General features: G+C 43.1%; 1 protein-coding gene and 1 long non-coding RNA gene across 2 annotated transcripts in view; one reads left to right on the forward strand and one right to left on the reverse strand.

Moving 5' to 3' along the window:
* Nucleotides 1-871: 871 nt before the first annotated feature.
* Nucleotides 872-20,922, reverse strand: part of LOC148477726 (uncharacterized) — a 274,964-nt gene continuing 254,913 nt past the window's right edge. The window contains exon 4 of the long non-coding RNA XR_015872482.1: nt 872-1,510. This is a non-coding gene — a long non-coding RNA (uncharacterized LOC148477726). The remainder of the gene's footprint in view (nt 1,511-20,922) is intronic.
* The window catches only part of LOC148477727 (Fc receptor-like protein 3), a 99,974-nt gene continuing 86,944 nt past the window's right edge, over nt 7,893-20,922 (forward strand). Inside the window, exon 1 of the mRNA XM_088456304.1 lies at nt 7,893-7,933. Coding sequence (XP_088312430.1) covers nt 7,903-7,933 — 31 coding nt within the window. The 5' untranslated portion in view covers nt 7,893-7,902. The remainder of the gene's footprint in view (nt 7,934-20,922) is intronic.

Consider the following 20,922-nt stretch of genomic DNA (forward strand, 5'->3'; position numbering starts at 1 on the left):
TGTGACCAGCTGTTCTGACTCTTGCAGACTTCAGGGTAGTGGCCCCTTCTGCCTGGTACTAGCTACCTCCCACCCGCCCATGGTTGGGAATAGACGTGAGGGGAGAGCTTGGGGTAAGTCCAGCACCTCCGTAAGTTTTGGGCACACCCCCCAACGTGACAAATTGGAGGTGTTTCCAAAGGGAATGCCCTCGCCAACCTGCCACTCCAGAGACTCCCGGCCACCCTGCCCTCCTACCCCCAGCGCCCTGCCGGTCCCGCAGCCTAGCGGAACACAATTTATATAATGTGTCAGTATTAGGGATGATAGTAACCCATCTGATGAGGATCACTGTGCCGTGGTGGGTGAGGGTCATACAAGTGCCAAGAACCTCACTTATACTCCATGTTATTTGTTGGAATGTGACTATGATTATTCTTAGTGCTCTGCTCAGGGTGCACCTGCTTCTTTTTCTTGCACGGCACTACAAGTCTCAGCATGGTAGGACCTCTTATGTGTAAAATAAGGGGGTGCAGTGTAGACCCCATCCTTTAATATGTCTGTAATACATTTTTCAGATCTAATACCTTTAATTAAACATACTGTATGCGCTATTATCTTTAGTTTGAACAACAAACATACTAAATTGATATTATCCACATGTTGGTTCTTTAAATAATTGTAATTCCATTTCCGTTCTTTAATGATGTATTATTTGTTACACATATTAGTAGGTTTCAAAACAAGCATGTCTTTAGTTCCTTATGATTTTTATAGCAAATTGTTTTTATTAGATAATAGTAGCAAATCATTACAAAATAGAACCATTTCCAAATTGGTAGTACAATATACACCTGCAGATCCTAAAAATATAAAACATTTCCTGATCAGAATATAAAAAACCTCTATAATCAAAAATAAAAAAAATGATTGCATATTAAAAGATTAATTAGATACTATAACATTTAGGGGAGAGACAAAACAATTAGGAAAGAAAAGAAAAAGGGGGAGAGAGAGGAAAGAGAGAGTTGCTGCATAATTGGAGTATAGATCAAATACAAAGCCACACCAAGTTTAATAATAATGTATATCTGCTCCACTAGGTCATATAGGGCCCAGGCAGGGAAATCTATATAACTTACACAGGTGTAGGTCAGCTAGAGAGAATGGTTTTATAAGACAAAGAGTCCTTAAAATCCATCCAGCAAGACCAGGTATCCCTAAAGGATTCGTAGTCGCCATCAGCGGAAGTTATCAAATCGTCCTTCTCCATATATAAATCCATTCTCGTGAAGCAGTCAGTCACCGTGGGAGGAGAAGAGGAGCGCCACCTCACTGGGATAACAGCCTTTGCCGCGTTATTCAAATGACATAATAAAGACCTTTTCTACCTCGAGAGGGTCCCGGATGACAAATGGAACAACCAGAACAAGGGGTCTGTGGGAACCGGTTCCCAAGGAGTGTAAGAAGTGACGAACCTGGAAATAGCGCCAATATTCATTAGCCTGCAGCTTCCATCTCTCACGTACTTCTGCAAAAGATAATATGTTACCATTGCTAACCACCTATCCAACCCTGAAAAGGCCTGCCCTCAACCAAGAATGGAAGGTAATATGGTCCATCCCTGGAGGGAAACTATCATTATAGAGGAACGGTGTTAGAGGGGAATTAGGAGCGAATATCGATGGGGATCTCCTCATGGACCTCCATCAAGGGAGCGTAAGACCAATAGTGGGGTGTGTGGGATTGGGGAGGACAAGAAGCCACGGAGCTATCGAAGGGGGATCTCAAGTGCTTGTTGTTCTCAGCAGCCACCATAAGAAGGGTGGGCCAAAGACCACCTGCAACCTACGAGGACATTGGTCATTTGTGGCTGATCCGATGCTCCCTGTATCTGATAAACCTCTTCAGTCGTTCCTTATGATTTTTATCACTATTTAGTTGTTAAGTGTATGTGACATACTATGTAACCGGATTCTCAATAAGATATATAAGTAGCTCTCCGTCCATAGCGTGTGCTAGCTACTTACCCACAATCCTTGTCTCCATAATAGCTACATAAAGAAATAGAATGAAGACTACTTTTATATCCAGTTTACATTTAGTCTACCACCCTGCACCTGTCACAGCCCGTCCTGTTCCTATTTCCTGCCTGGGGTGTCGCTCCCTGCTCTGGTGCTTCTAGCACACTAAGCTGATTTAACAAACTGCTGAGATACAGACCAGCGTGTGCTAGAAGCAGCTGAGCGCCTCACCCCAGGCAGGAAAGAGGAACTGCACGGGTTGTTGTAACAGGTGGGTTTGGTATAAAACATTCAGAGGAATTAGACAATGTCTAGATAGACAACAGATGTTACAGGCAATAGATCGACAGGGACAAAAGGTTGACGCAGTAAAAGTCGACATGGATGGAGGTCGACAGGTACAAAATGTAGATGAAACAATGGTTGACACATTTCTTATGTCTCAACTCTAACCCTCCCTCCTGATGTCTAACCCTCCCTCCTGGTGCCTAACCCTCCCTCCTGGTGCCTAACCCTCCCTCCTGGTGTCTAACCCTCCCTCCTGGTGTCTAACCCTCCCTCCTGGTGCCTAGCCCTCCCTCCTGGTGCCTAGCCCTCCCTCCTGGTGTCTAACCCTCCCTCCTGGTGTCTAACCCTCCCTCCTGGTGCCTAGCCCTCCCTCCTGGTGCCTAGCCCTCCCTCCTGGTGTCTAGCCCTCCCTCCTGGTGTCTAACCCTCCCTCCTGGTGTCTCACCCACCCTCCTGGTGTCTAACTTTGAAAAAAAAAAAAGAAAACTTTTGTGGCGACAGTTTTTGTGTTGGCCCTATGACTATTGCCCGTCTAACATCTGTTGTCTATCTAGTCATTGTCGACCTTTTTACTGTCTATTAACTGGAACACCTGAGACAGGTGCAGGGTGCTAGAATGAACACAATATCAGTACAGTAATATAATATACTGGCTTTGTATATATGACTGACCTGTGCACCTTCCCATAGGAATCCTGAATCTGGCCTCCCAAGCATGTCCTGTATTCTGTATGCGAATCCCAAGCTCCATAGTAGAAGGTTCCCTCACCATAGAGAACCCTCTCTACACTTCTAAGCTGCGCTCTCTCAGAAAGCTCTCTGTAACACGTGCGGACAATACCCTACCCTGCATTAAGGTGCCCTAATAAGGGTGAGACAGCCTGTCTCTGGCTAATTTATATCTGTATTATGCTTGGAAGCAAACCAAACCAATGGTCATATGAGCACTGCACTACAGGGGCCTCCTTTCATACAAGTACTGTATGTATATCCTGTGCCAGCTGCAATGAATCTATGCTCTGTAGTGAGAAAATGCAGTGTAACCAGCGCATTGTGCTATACATGTTACGCTGCCCAACTCAGGTCACAGTCTTCCCTTCTTGTGTGACCTAGACTAAATTAGGGGTGAGCGGGTTCGGATTTCTGAAATCCGAACCCCCCCGAGCCCCCCCGATCCGAGTCCGATCCGAGTCATGCTCGACTTTTCCCGCCTGACTCGGATCTGAAATCGAGGCAAAACGTCATCATCCCGCCTTCCGAGTCTCGCGGGTTTTGGATCCTATATAAGGTACCCACGTCGGCGCCATTTTCTCACTCGGCTGTGGACAGTGAAGAGGGAGGGTGGGAGTTAGGGCTGTGTAGTGTAGTGCTGCTGTTGTCCACTACTTCAAAGTCCATAGGGGCTGGCTGTGTTGTGCTGTGCTGCTGTTGTTAATAGGGGCTGTGTCCACTACTTCAAAGTCCATAGGGGCTGGCTGGACTGTGTTGTGCAGTCAGTTCTCCATAGGGACTGTGTCCACTCCAAAGTCCTGTGCAGTGTCCCAGTCCTAAAGAGGTGCTGTAGTGTTGTCCAGGGGGTGCTCTGTCCATCAGGGGTGCTCCCCCCAAGTGCTAAAAAAATAATATATTTTCTGTGTTTGTGAATTGTGTGTGCAGTAGCCGCACGTGCATCAACAAAGTAGTGCCAAGCGTGCGCCTGTGTCATAAGTAAAGGGCCGGCTGGCTTGACCGTTAAGGGTGCTGTAACCCCCGAAAGTACACTCCAGTCCAAACCAAAAAAAAAATTATTTTCTGTGTTTGTGAATTGTGTGCGCAGTAGCCGCACGTGCATCAACAAAGTAGTGCCAAGCGTGCGCCTGTGTCATAAGTAAAGGGCCGGCTGGCTTGACCGTTAAGGGTGCTGTAACCCCCGAAAGTACACTCCAGTCCAAACCAAAAAAAAAATTATTTTCTGTGTTTGTGAATTGTGTGCGCAGTAGCCGCACGTGCATCAACAAAGTAGTGCCAAGCGTGCGCCTGTGTCATAAGTAAAGGGCCGGCTGGCTTGACCGTTAAAGGGTGCTGTAACCCCCAAAGTACACTCCAGTCCAAACCAAAAAAAAAATTATTTTCTGTGTTTGTGAATTGTGTGCGCAGTAGCCGCACGTGCATCAACAAAGTAGTGCCAAGCGTGCGCCTGTGTCATAAGTAAAGGGCCGGCTGGCTTGACCGTTAAGGGTGCTGTAACCCCCGAAAGTACACTCCAGTCCAAACCAAAAAAAAAATTATTTTCTGTGTTTGTGAATTGTGTGCGCAGTAGCCGCACGTGCATCAACAAAGTAGTGCCAAGCGTGCGCCTGTGTCATAAGTAAAGGGCCGGCTGGCTTGACCGTTAAAGGGTGCTGTAACCCCCAAAGTACACTCCAGTCCAAACCGAAAAAAAATTATTTTCTGTGTTTGTGAATTGTGTGCGCAGTAGCCGCACGTGCATCAACAAAGTAGTGCCAAGTGTGCGCCTGTGTCATAAGTAAAGGGCCGGCTGGCTTGACCGTTAAAGGGTTCTGTAACCCCCAAAGTACACTCCAAACCAAAAAAAAATATATTTTCTGTGTTTGTGACTTGTGTGCACTGTGGCTGCACGTGCATCAACAAAGGAGCAGCGCCAAGCGTGCGCCTGTGTCCCATAAGTAAAGAGCCGGCTGGCTCATTTCTTAAAGGGTGGTGTAACCCACAAAGTGCACTACTCTCCAGCAAAAATAAAAAAATATTTTCTGTGTTTGTGTGCGCTTTAGCCGCACGTATATATATCAATATAACATAAATGGAGGACCAAACTTTCTCTGATAAAAATAAAATAGGGAAAGATCAAGAACCACTTCCTCCTAGTGCTGTTGCTGCTGCTGGGAGTTGTTCATCATCCCAGAGAGGAAGTAGGAACATCACTACTTTTACTAAACAATTGACCCTCCAACAGTCCCTAGCGAGGAGGATGAAGTACGACAGCAGTCATCCTGAAGCAAAACGTATAACTGAGGCCTTGACTGCTATGTTGGTGTTAGACGTGCGTCCGGTATCCGACATTAGTGCAGTGGGATTTAGACAATTGATGGAGGTAGTGTGTCCTCGGTTCCAAATCCCGTCTAGATTCCACCTGCATCCTCAAAGCAGCAGCGACAAGCGTGCGTCTGTCTGTTAAAGGGTGGTGACACCCTCAAAGTGTGCTACACAAACAATTAAAATATTGTTCTTTTTTTTTCTGTCTTTGTGAAATGTGTGGGCTGTAGCCGCACCTGCATCCTTAAAGCAGCAGCGACAAGCGTGCGTCTGTCTGTTAAAGGGTGGTGACACCCTCAAAGTGTGCTACACAAACAATTAAAATATTGTTCTTTTTTTTTCTTTGTGAATTGTGTGGGCTGTAGCCGCACTTGCATCCTCAAAGCAGCAGCGACAAGCGTGCGTCTGTCTGTTAAAGGGTGTTGTAACTCTCAAAGTGCTCCAAAAAAAATCAAAATTTTTTTTTTAATGTGTTTGTGACTTGTGTGCGATGTAGCCACACTTGCATCCTCAAAGCAGCAGCGACAAGCGTGCGTCTGTCTGTTAAAGGGTGGTGACACCCTCAAAGTGTGCTACACAAACAATAAAAATATTCTTCTTCTTTTTTCTGTCTTTGTGAATTGTGTGGGCTGTAGCCGCACCTGCATCCTTAAAGCAGCAGCGACAAGCGTGCGTCTGTCTGTTAAAGGGTGGTGTAACTCACGAAGTGCTCCAAAAAATAAAAAACTATTTTTTTTATGTGTTTGTGACTTGTGTGCGATGTAGCCGCACTTGCATCCTCAAAGCAGCAGCGACAAGCGTGCGTCTGTCTGTTAAAGGGTGGTGACACCCTCAAAGTGTGCTACACAAACAATAAAAATATTCTTCTTTTTTCTGTCTTTGTGAATTGTGTGGGCTGTAGCCGCACCTGCATCCTTAAAGCAGCAGCGACAAGCGTGCGTCTGTCTGTTAAAGGGTGGTGACACCCTCAAAGTGTGCTACACAAACAATTAAAATATTGTTCTTTTTTTTTCGGTCTTTGTGAAATGTGTGGGCTGTAGCCGCACCTGCATCCTTAAAGCAGCAGCGACAAGCGTGCGTCTGTCTGTTAAAGGGTGGTGACACCCTCAAAGTGTGCTACACAAAGAATAAAAATATTCTTCTTCTTTTTTCTGTCTTTGTGAATTGTGTGGGCTGTAGCCGCACTTGCATCCTCAAAGCAGCAGCGACAAGCGTGCGTCTGTCTGTTAGAGGGTGGTGTAACCCTCAAAGTGTGCTCCACAAACAATAAAAATATTCTTTTTTTTTTTCTGTCTTTGTGAATTGTGTGGGCTGTAGCCACACTTGAATCCTCAAAGCAGCAGCGACAAGCGTGCGTCTGTCTGTTAAAGGATTACATCGGTGACAGCATCCAAGTAGGCATGTCAGACAGTCCGTACCTGTACTGGCAGGAAAAAGAAGCAATTTGGAGGTCCCTGTACAAACTGGCTCTATTTTACCTGAGTTGCCCCCCCTCCAGTGTGTACTCCGAAAGAGTGTTTAGTGCAGCCGGGAACCTTGTTAGCGAAAGGCGTAGGAGGTTGCTTCCACAAAATGTGGAGATGATGTTCATAAAATGAATGATCAACTCTTCCAGGGAGACCAGCCTCCAGAACGTACAGAGGGACCTGTGGTTCCAGCAGGGACGAATTAATACTCTGTGAGGATGAGGATGTACATAACACTGAAGAGGGTGAGGAATCTGTGGATGAGGAGGATGAGGACGACTTCTTGCCTCCGTAGAGCCAGTTTGTGCAGGGACAGATTAATTGCCAGCTTGTTTTGTGGGGGCCCAAACGAACCAATCATTTCAGCCACAGTTGTGTGGCAGACCCTGGCGCTGAAATGATTGGTTTGTTAAAGTGTGCATGTCCTGTTTATACAACATAAGGGTGGGTGGGAGGGCCCAAGGACAATTCCATCTTGCACCTCTTTTTTTTCTTTGCATTATGTACAGTTTGGGGCCTAGTTTTTCAATGCCATCCTGTCTGCCACTGCAGTTTCACGCCTAGATGGGTCACGTGTTTGTGCCGCCCACTCGTGTCGCTTAGCATAGTCATCCAGCTACCTCGGTGCAACCTTTTGGACATAAAAACACTATTGTGAGGTGTGAGGTATTCAGAATAGACTGGAAATGAGTGGAAATTAAGGTTATTGAGGTTAATAATAGCATAGGAGCAGAAAAACCTACAAATTCTGTGATTTTAGCTGTTTTTATGCTTTTTTTCAAAAAAATACAGATCCAAAACACAAAACCCAGAACCCAAAACACGGAAGGGTGGTTTTGGCAAAACCAATCCAGATCCAAAACACGAAGAAAGATCCAGATCCAAAACCAAAACACGAAAAGTGGCCGGTGCACACCCCTAGACTAAATATACATTTCTAATGACTGTTTCCTAACAGCGGAAGTGAGAACAAACCAAACTTCTCTCTTATGGTCGGACTGTAACCTATAAATGAGAAGAAGGAGCAGCACCGTGTCACTGCTGGGTAACATGTTATTACTATGTATGATACGTGTTCTGTACCTGTCATACAGTCAGTAAGGAGCAGCACCATGTCACCGCTGGGTATCATGTTATTACTATGTAAGTAGTGACATCTATGTATGATACGTGTTCTGTACCTGTCATACAGTCAGTAAGGAGAAGCACCATGTCACTGCTGGGTATCATGTTATTACTATGTATGATACGTGTTCTGTACCTGTCATACAGTCAGTAAGGAGCAGCACCATGTCACTGCTGGGTATCATGTTATTACTATGTAAGTAGTGACATCTATGTATGATACGTGTTCTGTACCTGTCATACAGTCAGTAAGGAGAAGACGCAGCACCGTGTCACTGCTGGGTATCATGTTATTACTATGTAAGTAGTGACATCTATGTATGATACGTGTTCTGTACCTGTCATACAGTCAGTAAGGAGCAGCACCATGTCACTGCTGGGTATCATGTTATTACTATGTAAGTAGTGACATCTATGTATGATACGTGTTCTGTACCTGTCATACAGTCAGTAAGGAGCAGCACCGTGTCACTGCTGGGTATCATGTTATTACTATGTATGATACGTGTTCTGTACCTGTCATACAGTCAGTAAGGAGCAGCACCATGTCACTGCTGGGTATCATGTTATTACTATGTATGATACGTGTTCTGTACCTGTCATACAGTCAGTAAGGAGCAGCACCGTGTCACTGCTGGGTATCATGTTATTACTATGTATGATACGTGTTCTGTACCTGTCATACAGTCAGTAAGGAGCAGCACCATGTCACTGCTGGGTATCATGTTATTACTATGTAAGTAGTGACATCTATGTATGATACGTGTTCTGTACCTGTCATACAGTCAGTAAGGAGAAGCACCATGTCACTGCTGGGTATCATGTTATTACTATGTAAGTAGTGACATCTATGTATGATACGTGTTCTGTACCTGTCATACAGTCAGTAAGGAGAAGACGCAGCACCGTGTCACTGCTGGGTATCATGTTATTACTATGTAAGTAGTGACATCTATGTATGATACGTGTTCTGTACCTGTCATACAGTCAGTAAGGAGCAGCACCATGTCCCTGCTGGGTATCATGTTATTACTATGTAAGTAGTGACATCTATGTATGATACGTGTTCTGTACCTGTCATACAGTCAGTAAGGAGCAGCACCATGTCACTGCTGGGTATCATGTTATTACTATGTATGATACGTGTTCTGTACCTGTCATACAGTCAGTAAGGAGCAGCATCGTGTCACTGCTGGGTATCATGTTATTACTATGTAAGTAGTGACATCTATGTATGATACGTGTTCTGTACCTGTCATACAGTCAGTAAGGAGCAGCACCATGTCACTGCTGGGTATCATGTTATTACTATGTAAGTAGTGACATCTATGTATGATACGTGTTCTGTACCTGTCATACAGTCAGTAAGGAGCAGCACCGTGTCCCTGCTGGGTATCATGTTATTACTATGTAAGTAGTGACATCTATGTATGATACGTGTTCTGTACCTGTCATACAGTCAGTAAGGAGGAGCACCATGTCACTGCTGGGTATCATGTTATTACTATGTATGATACGTGTTCTGTACCTGTCATACAGTCAGTAAGGAGCAGCATCGTGTCACTGCTGGGTATCATGTTATTACTATGTAAGTAGTGACATCTATGTATGATACGTGTTCTGTACCTGTCATACAGTCAGTAAGGAGCAGCACCATGTCACTGCTGGGTATCATGTTATTACTATGTAAGTAGTGACATCTATGTATGATACGTGTTCTGTACCTGTCATACAGTCAGTAAGGAGCAGCACCATGTCACTGCTGGGTATCATGTTATTACTATGTATGATACGTGTTCTGTACCTGTCATACAGTCAGTAAGGAGCAGCATCGTGTCACTGCTGGGTATCATGTTATTACTATGTATGATACGTGTTCTGTACCTGTCATACAGTCAGTAAGGAGCAGCACCATGTCACTGCTGGGTATCATGTTATTACTATGTATGATACGTGTTCTGTACCTGTCATACAGTCAGTAAGGAGCAGCACCCTGTCACTGCTGGGTATCATGTTATTACTATGTAAGTAGTGACATCTATGTATGATACGTGTTCTTTACCTGTCATACAGTCAGTAAGGAGCAGCACCATGTCACTGCTGGGTATCATGTTATTACTATGTATGATACGTGTTCTGTACCTGTCATACAGTCAGTAAGGAGCAGCATCGTGTCACTGCTGGGTATCATGTTATTACTATGTAAGTAGAGACATCTATGTATGATACGTGTTCTGTACCTGTCACACAGTCAGTAAGGAGCAGCACCGTGTCACTGCTGGGTATCATGTTATTACTATGTAAGTAGTGACATCTATGTATGATACGTGTTCTGTACCTGTCATACAGTCAGTAAGGAGCAGCACCGTGTCACTGCTGGGTATCATGTTATTACTATGTAAGTAGTGACATCTATGTATGATACGTGTTCTGTACCTGTCATACAGTCAGTAAGGAGCAGCACCGTGTCACTGCTGGGTATCATGTAATTACTATGTAAGTAGTGACATCTATGTATGATACGTGTTATGTACCTGTCATACAGTCAGTAAGGAGCAGCACCGTGTCACTGCTGGCTGTCATGTTATTACTATGTAAGTAGTGACATCTATGTATGATACGTGTTCTGTACCTGTCATACAGTCAGTAAGGAGCAGCACCATGTCACTGCTGGGTATCATGTTATTACTATGTAAGTAGTGACATCTATGTATGATACGTGTTCTGTACCTGTCATACAGTCAGTAAGGAGCAGCACCATGTCACTGCTGGGTATCATGTTATTACTATGTATGATACGTGTTCTGTACCTGTCATACAGTCAGTAAGGAGAAGACGCAGCACCATGTCACTGCTGGGTATCATGTTATTACTATGTAAGTAGTGACATGTATGTATGATACGTGTTCTGTACCTGTCATACAGTCAGTAAGGAGCAGCACCATGTCACTGCTGGGTATCATGTTATTACTATGTAAGTAGTGACATCTATGTATGATACGTGTTCTGTACCTGTCATACAGTCAGTAAGGAGCAGCACCGTGTCCCTGCTGGGTATCATGTTATTACTATGTATGATACGTGTTCTGTACCTGTCATACAGTCAGTAAGGAGCAGCACCATGTCACTGCTGGGTATCATGTTATTACTATGTATGATACGTGTTCTGTACCTGTCATACAGTCAGTAAGGAGCAGCACCATGTCCCTGCTGGGTATCATGTTATTACTATGTATGATACGTGTTCTGTACCTGTCATACAGTCAGTAAGGAGCAGCACCATGTCACTGCTGGGTATCATGTTATTACTATGTAAGTAGTGACATCTATGTATGATACGTGTTCTGTACCTGTCATACAGTCAGTAAGGAGCAGCACCATGTCACTGCTGGGTATCATGTTATTACTATGTAAGTAGTGACATCTATGTATGATACGTGTTCTGTACCTGTCATACAGTCAGTAAGGAGCAGCACCATGTCACTGCTGGGTATCATGTTATTACTATGTAAGTAGTGACATCTATGTATGATACGTGTTCTGTACCTGTCATACAGTCAGTAAGGAGCAGCACCATGTCACTGCTGGGTATCATGTTATTACTATGTAAGTAGTGACATCTATGTATGATACGTGTTCTGTACCTGTCATACAGTCAGTAAGGAGCAGCACCATGTCACTGCTGGGTATCATGTTATTACTATGTATGATACGTGTTCTGTACCTGTCATACAGTCAGTAAGGAGCAGCACCATGTCACTGCTGGGTATCATGTTATTACTATGTAAGTAGTGACATCTATGTATGATACGTGTTCTGTACCTGTCATACAGTCAGTAAGGAGCAGCACCATGTCACTGCTGGGTATCATGTTATTACTATGTAAGTAGTGACATCTATGTATGATACGTGTTCTGTACCTGTCATACAGTCAGTAAGGAGCAGCACCATGTCCCTGCTGGGTATCATGTTATTACTATGTAAGTAGTGACATCTATGTATGATACGTGTTCTGTACCTGTCATACAGTCAGTAAGGAGCAGCACCATGTCACTGCTGGGTATCATGTTATTACAATGTATGATACGTGTTCTGTACCTGTCATACAGTCAGTAAGGAGCAGCATCGTGTCACTGCTGGGTATCATGTTATTACTATGTAAGTAGTGACATCTATGTATGATACGTGTTCTGTACCTGTCATACAGTCAGTAAGGAGCAGCACCATGTCACTGCTGGGTATCATGTTATTACTATGTAAGTAGTGACATCTATGTATGATACGTGTTCTGTACCTGTCATACAGTCAGTAAGGAGCAGCACCATGTCACTGCTGGGTATCATGTTATTACTATGTAAGTAGTGACATCTATGTATGATAAGTGTTCTGTACCTGTCATACAGTCAGTAAGGAGCAGCACCATGTCACTGCTGGGTATCATGTTATTACTATGTAAGTAGTGACATCTATGTATGATACGTGTTCTGTACCTGTCATACAGTCAGTAAGGAGCAGCACCGTGTCCCTGCTGGGTATCATGTTATTACTATGTAAGTAGTGACATCTATGTATGATACGTGTTCTGTACCTGTCATACAGTCAGTAAGGAGGAGCACCATGTCACTGCTGGGTATCATGTTATTACTATGTATGATACGTGTTCTGTACCTGTCATACAGTCAGTAAGGAGCAGCATCGTGTCACTGCTGGGTATCATGTTATTACTATGTAAGTAGTGACATCTATGTATGATACGTGTTCTGTACCTGTCATACAGTCAGTAAGGAGCAGCACCATGTCACTGCTGGGTATCATGTTATTACTATGTAAGTAGTGACATCTATGTATGATACGTGTTCTGTACCTGTCATACAGTCAGTAAGGAGCAGCACCATGTCACTGCTGGGTATCATGTTATTACTATGTAAGTAGTGACAACTATGTATGATACGTGTTCTGTACCTGTCATACATTCAGTAAGGAGCAGCACCATGTCACTGCTGGGTATCATGTTATTACTATGTAAGTAGTGACATCTATGTATGATACGTGTTCTGTACCTGTCATACAGTCAGTAAGGAGCAGCACCATGTCACTGCTGGGTATCATGTTATTACTATGTATGATACGTGTTCTGTACCTGTCATACAGTCAGTAAGGAGCAGCACCATGTCACTGCTGGGTATCATGTTATTACTATGTAAGTAGTGACATCTATGTATGATACGTGTTCTGTACCTGTCATACAGTCAGTAAGGAGCAGCACCATGTCACTGCTGGGTATCATGTTATTACTATGTAAGTAGTGACATCTATGTATGATACGTGTTCTGTACCTGTCATACAGTCAGTAAGGAGCAGCACCATGTCACTGCTGGGTATCATGTTATTACAATGTATGATACGTGTTCTGTACCTGTCATACAGTCAGTAAGGAGCAGCATCGTGTCACTGCTGGGTATCATGTTATTACTATGTAAGTAGTGACATCTATGTATGATACGTGTTCTGTACCTGTCATACAGTCAGTAAGGAGCAGCACCATGTCACTGCTGGGTATCATGTTATTACTATGTAAGTAGTGACATCTATGTATGATACGTGTTCTGTACCTGTCATACAGTCAGTAAGGAGCAGCACCATGTCACTGCTGGGTATCATGTTATTACTATGTAAGTAGTGACATCTATGTATGATAAGTGTTCTGTACCTGTCATACAGTCAGTAAGGAGCAGCACCATGTCACTGCTGGGTATCATGTTATTACTATGTAAGTAGTGACATCTATGTATGATACGTGTTCTGTACCTGTCATACAGTCAGTAAGGAGCAGCACCGTGTCCCTGCTGGGTATCATGTTATTACTATGTAAGTAGTGACATCTATGTATGATACGTGTTCTGTACCTGTCATACAGTCAGTAAGGAGGAGCACCATGTCACTGCTGGGTATCATGTTATTACTATGTATGATACGTGTTCTGTACCTGTCATACAGTCAGTAAGGAGCAGCACCATGTCACTGCTGGGTATCATGTTATTACTATGTAAGTAGTGACATCTATGTATGATACGTGTTCTGTACCTGTCATACAGTCAGTAAGGAGCAGCACCATGTCACTGCTGGGTATCATGTTATTACAATGTATGATACGTGTTCTGTACCTGTCATACAGTCAGTAAGGAGCAGCATCGTGTCACTGCTGGGTATCATGTTATTACTATGTAAGTAGTGACATCTATGTATGATACGTGTTCTGTACCTGTCATACAGTCAGTAAGGAGCAGCACCATGTCACTGCTGGGTATCATGTTATTACTATGTAAGTAGTGACATCTATGTATGATACGTGTTCTGTACCTGTCATACAGTCAGTAAGGAGGAGCACCATGTCACTGCTGGGTATCATGTTATTACTATGTAAGTAGTGACATCTATGTATGATACGTGTTCTGTACCTGTCATACAGTCAGTAAGGAGCAGCACCGTGTCCCTGCTGGGTATCATGTTATTACTATGTAAGTAGTGACATCTATGTATGATACGTGTTCTGTACCTGTCATACAGTCAGTAAGGAGGAGCACCATGTCACTGCTGGGTATCATGTTATTACTATGTATGATACGTGTTCTGTACCTGTCATACAGTCAGTAAGGAGCAGCACCATGTCACTGCTGGGTATCATGTTATTACTATGTAAGTAGTGACATCTATGTATGATACGTGTTCTGTACCTGTCATACAGTCAGTAAGGAGCAGCACCATGTCACTGCTGGGTATCATGTTATTACAATGTATGATACGTGTTCTGTACCTGTCATACAGTCAGTAAGGAGCAGCATCGTGTCACTGCTGGGTATCATGTTATTACTATGTAAGTAGTGACATCTATGTATGATACGTGTTCTGTACCTGTCATACAGTCAGTAAGGAGCAGCACCATGTCACTGCTGGGTATCATGTTATTACTTTGTAAGTAGTGACATCTATGTATGATACGTGTTCTGTACCTGTCATACAGTCAGTAAGGAGCAGCACCATGTCACTGCTGGGTATCATGTTATTACTATGTAAGTAGTGACATCTATGTATGATACGTGTTCTGTACCTGTCATACAGTCAGTAAGGAGCAGCACCGTGTCCCTGCTGGGTATCATGTTATTACTATGTAAGTAGTGACATCTATGTATGATACGTGTTCTGTACCTGTCATACAGTCAGTAAGGAGGAGCACCATGTCACTGCTGGGTATCATGTTATTACTATGTATGATACGTGTTCTGTACCTGTCATACAGTCAGTAAGGAGCAGCACCATGTCACTGCTGGGTATCATGTTATTACTATGTAAGTAGTGACATCTATGTATGATACGTGTTCTGTACCTGTCATACAGTCAGTAAGGAGGAGCACCATGTCACTGCTGGGTATCATGTTATTACTATGTATGATACGTGTTCTGTACCTGTCATACAGTCAGTAAGGAGCAGCATCGTGTCACTGCTGGGTATCATGTTATTACTATGTAAGTAGTGACATCTATGTATGATACGTGTTCTGTACCTGTCATACAGTCAGTAAGGAGCAGCACCATGTCACTGCTGGGTATCATGTTATTACTATGTAAGTAGTGACATCTATGTATGATACGTGTTCTGTACCTGTCATACAGTCAGTAAGGAGCAGCACCATGTCACTGCTGGGTATCATGTTATTACTATGTAAGTAGTGACATCTATGTATGATACGTGTTCTGTACCTGTCATACAGTCAGTAAGGAGCAGCACCATGTCACTGCTGGGTATCATGTTATTACTATGTAAGTAGTGACATCTATGTATGATACGTGTTCTGTACCTGTCATACAGTCAGTAAGGAGCAGCACCATGTCACTGCTGGGTATCATGTTATTACTATGTATGATACGTGTTCTGTACCTGTCATACAGTCAGTAAGGAGTAGCACCCTGTCACTGCTGGGTATCATGTTATTACTATGTAAGTAGTGACATCTATGTATGATACGTGTTCTTTACCTGTCATACAGTCAGTAAGGAGCAGCACCATGTCACTGCTGGGTATCATGTTATTACTATGTATGATACGTGTTCTGTACCTGTCATACAGTCAGTAAGGAGCAGCATCGTGTCACTGCTGGGTATCATGTTATTACTATGTAAGTAGAGACATCTATGTATGATACGTGTTCTGTACCTGTCATACAGTCAGTAAGGAGCAGCACCGTGTCACTGCTGGGTATCATGTTATTACTATGTAAGTAGTGACATCTATGTATGATACGTGTTCTGTACCTGTCATACAGTCAGTAAGGAGCAGCACCGTGTCACTGCTGGGTATCATGTTATTACTATGTAAGTAGTGACATCTATGTATGATACGTGTTCTGTACCTGTCATACAGTCAGTAAGGAGCAGCACCGTGTCACTGCTGGGTATCATGTAATTACTATGTAAGTAGTGACATCTATGTATGATACGTGTTATGTACCTGTCATACAGTCAGTAAGGAGCAGCACCGTGTCACTGCTGGCTGTCATGTTATTACTATGTAAGTAGTGACATCTATGTATGATACGTGTTCTGTACCTGTCATACAGTCAGTAAGGAGCAGCACCATGTCACTGCTGGGTATCATGTTATTACTATGTAAGTAGTGACATCTATGTATGATACGTGTTCTGTACCTGTCATACAGTCAGTAAGGAGCAGCACCATGTCACTGCTGGGTATCATGTTATTACTATGTATGATACGTGTTCTGTACCTGTCATACAGTCAGTAAGGAGAAGACGCAGCACCATGTCACTGCTGGGTATCATGTTATTACTATGTAAGTAGTGACATGTATGTATGATACGTGTTCTGTACCTGTCATACAGTCAGTAAGGAGCAGCACCATGTCACTGCTGGGTATCATGTTATTACTATGTAAGTAGTGACATCTATGTATGATACGTGTTCTGTACCTGTCATACAGTCAGTAAGGAGCAGCACCGTGTCCCTGCTGGGTATCATGTTATTACTATGTATGATACGTGTTCTGTACCTGTCATACAGTCAGTAAGGAGCAGCACCATGTCACTGCTGGGTATCATGTTATTACTATGTATGATACGTGTTCTGTACCTGTCATACAGTCAGTAAGGAGCAGCACCATGTCCCTGCTGGGTATCATGTTATTACTATGTATGATACGTGTTCTGTACCTGTCATACAGTCAGTAAGGAGCAGCACCATGTCACTGCTGGGTATCATGTTATTACTATGTAAGTAGTGACATCTATGTATGATACGTGTTCTGTACCTGTCATACAGTCAGTAAGGAGAAGCACCATGTCACTGCTGGGTATCATGTTATTACTATGTAAGTAGTGACATCTATGTATGATACGTGTTCTGTACCTGTCATACAGTCAGTAAGGAGAAGACGCAGCACCGTGTCACTGCTGGGTATCATGTTATTACTATGTAAGTAGTGACATCTATGTATGATACGTGTTCTGTACCTGTCATACAGTCAGTAAGGAGCAGCACCATGTCACTGCTGGGTATCATGTTATTACTATGTAAGTAGTGACATCTATGTATGATACGTGTTCTGTACCTGTCATACAGTCAGTAAGGAGCAGCACCGTGTCACTGCTGGGTATCATGTTATTACTATGTATGATACGTGTTCTGTACCTGTCATACAGTCAGTAAGGAGCAGCACCATGTCACTGCTGGGTATCATGTTATTACTATGTATGATACGTGTTCTGTACCTGTCATACAGTCAGTAAGGAGCAGCACCGTGTCACTGCTGGGTATCATGTTATTACTATGTATGATACGTGTTCTGTACCTGTCATACAGTCAGTAAGGAGCAGCACCATGTCACTGCTGGGTATCATGTTATTACTATGTAAGTAGTGACATCTATGTATGATACGTGTTCTGTACCTGTCATACAGTCAGTAAGGAGAAGCACCATGTCACTGCTGGGTATCATGTTATTACTATGTAAGTAGTGACATCTATGTATGATACGTGTTCTGTACCTGTCATACAGTCAGTAAGGAGAAGACGCAGCACCGTGTCACTGCTGGGTATCATGTTATTACTATGTAAGTAGTGACATGTATGTATGATACGTGTTCTGTACCTGTCATACAGTCAGTAAGGAGCAGCACCATGTCACTGCTGGGTATCATGTTATTACTATGTAAGTAGTGACATCTATGTATGATACGTGTTCTGTACCTGTCATACAGTCAGTAAGGAGCAGCACCATGTCACTGCTGGGTATCATGTTATTACTATGTAAGTAGTGACATCTATGTATGATACGTGTTCTGTACCTGTCATACAGTCAGTAAGGAGCAGCACCATGTCACTGCTGGGTATCATGTTATTACTATGTAAGTAGTGACATCTATGTATGATACGTGTTCTGTACCTGTCATACAGTCAGTAAGGAGCAGCACCATGTCACTGCTGGGTATCATGTTATTACTATGTAAGTAGTGACATCTATGTATGATACGTGTTCTGTACCTGTCATACAGTCAGTAAGGAGCAGCACCATGTCACTGCTGGGTATCATGTTATTACTATGTAAGTAGTGACATCTATGTATGATACGTGTTCTGTACCTGTCATACAGTCAGTAAGGAGCAGCACCATGTCACTGCTGGGTATCATGTTATTACTATGTAAGTAGTGACATCTATGTATGATACGTGTTCTGTACCTGTCATACAGTCAGTAAGGAGCAGCACCATGTCACTGCTGGGTATCATGTTATTACTATGTAAGTAGTGACATCTATGTATGATACGTGTTCTGTACCTGTCATACAGTCAGTAAGGAGCAGCACCATGTCACTGCTGGGTATCATGTTATTACAATGTATGATACGTGTTCTGTACCTGTCATACAGTCAGTAAGGAGCAGCATCGTGTCACTGCTGGGTATCATGTTATTACTATGTAAGTAGTGACATCTATGTATGATACGTGTTCTGTACCTGTCATACAGTCAGTAAGGAGCAGCACCATGTCACTGCTGGGTATCATGTTATTACTATGTAAGTAGTGACATCTATGTATGATACGTGTTCTGTACCTGTCATACAGTCAGTAAGGAGGAGCACCATGTCACTGCTGGGTATCATGTTATTACTATGTAAGTAGTGACATCTATGTATGATACGTGTTCTGTACCTGTCATACAGTCAGTAAGGAGCAGCACCGTGTCCCTGCTGGGTATCATGTTATTACTATGTAAGTAGTGACATCTATGTATGATACGTGTTCTGTACCTGTCATACAGTCAGTAAGGAGGAGCACCATGTCACTGCTGGGTATCATGTTATTACTATGTATGATACGTGTTCTGTACCTGTCATACAGTCAGTAAGGAGCAGCACCATGTCACTGCTGGGTATCATGTTATTACTATGTAAGTAGTGACATCTATGTATGATACGTGTTCTGTACCTGTCATACAGTCAGTAAGGAGCAGCACCATGTCACTGCTGGGTATCATGTTATTACAATGTATGATACGTGTTCTGTACCTGTCATACAGTCAGTAAGGAGCAGCATCGTGTCACTGCTGGGTATCATGTTATTACTATGTAAGTAGTGACATCTATGTATGATACGTGTTCTGTACCTGTCATACAGTCAGTAAGGAGCAGCACCATGTCACTGCTGGGTATCATGTTATTACTATGTAAGTAGTGACATCTATGTATGATACGTGTTCTGTACCTGTCATACAGTCAGTAAGGAGCAGCACCATGTCACTGCTGGGTATCATGTTATTACTATGTAAGTAGTGACATCTATGTATGATACGTGTTCTGTACCTGTCATACAGTCAGTAAGGAGCAGCACCGTGTCCCTGCTGGGTATCATGTTATTACTATGTAAGTAGTGACATCTATGTATGATACGTGTTCTGTACCTGTCATACAGTCAGTAAGGAGGAGCACCATGTCACTGCTGGGTATCATGTTATTACTATGTATGATACGTGTTCTGTACCTGTCATACAGTCAGTAAGGAGCAGCACCATGTCACTGCTGGGTATCATGTTATTACTATGTAAGTAGTGACATCTATGTATGATACGTGTTCTGTACCTGTCATACAGTCAGTAAGGAGGAGCACCATGTCACTGCTGGGTATCATGTTATTACTATGTATGATACGTGTTCTGTACCTGTCATACAGTCAGTAAGGAGCAGCATCGTGTCACTGCTGGGTATCATGTTATTACTATGTAAGTAGTGACATCTATGTATGATACGTGTTCTGTACCTGTCATACAGTCAGTAAGGAGCAGCACCATGTCACTGCTGGGTATCATGTTATTACTATGTAAGTAGTGACATCTATGTATGATACGTGTTCTGTACCTGTCATACAGTCAGTAAGGAGCAGCACCATGTCACTGCTGGGTATCATGTTATTACTATGTAAGTAGTGACATCTATGTATGATACGTGTTCTGTACCTGTCATACAGTCAGTAAGGAGCAGCACCATGTCACTGCTGGGTATCATGTTATTACTATGTAAGTAGTGACATCTATGTATGATACGTGTTCTGTACCTGTCATACAGTCAGTAAGGAGCAGCACCATGTCACTGCTGGGTATCATGTTATTACTATGTATGATACGTGTTCTGTACCTGTCATACAGTCAGTAAGGAGCAGCACCATGTCACTGCTGGGTATCATGTTATTACTATGTAAGTAGTGACATCTATGTATGATACGTGTTCTGTACCTGTCATACAGTCAGTAAGGAGCAGCACCATGTCACTGCTGGGTATCATGTTATTACTATGTAAGTAGTGACATCTATGTATGATACGTGTTCTGTACCTGTCATACAGTCAGTAAGGAGCAGCACCATGTCACTGCTGGGTATCATGTTATTACTATGTAAGTAGTGACATCTATGTATGATAAGTGTTCTGTACCTGTCATACAGTC

The sequence above is a fragment of the Taudactylus pleione genome, unplaced genomic scaffold (genome assembly GCF_031769625.1).
Source record: "Taudactylus pleione unplaced genomic scaffold, aTauple2 ptg000696l, whole genome shotgun sequence".
In the NCBI taxonomy this organism is placed as follows: domain Eukaryota; kingdom Metazoa; phylum Chordata; class Amphibia; order Anura; family Myobatrachidae; genus Taudactylus; species Taudactylus pleione.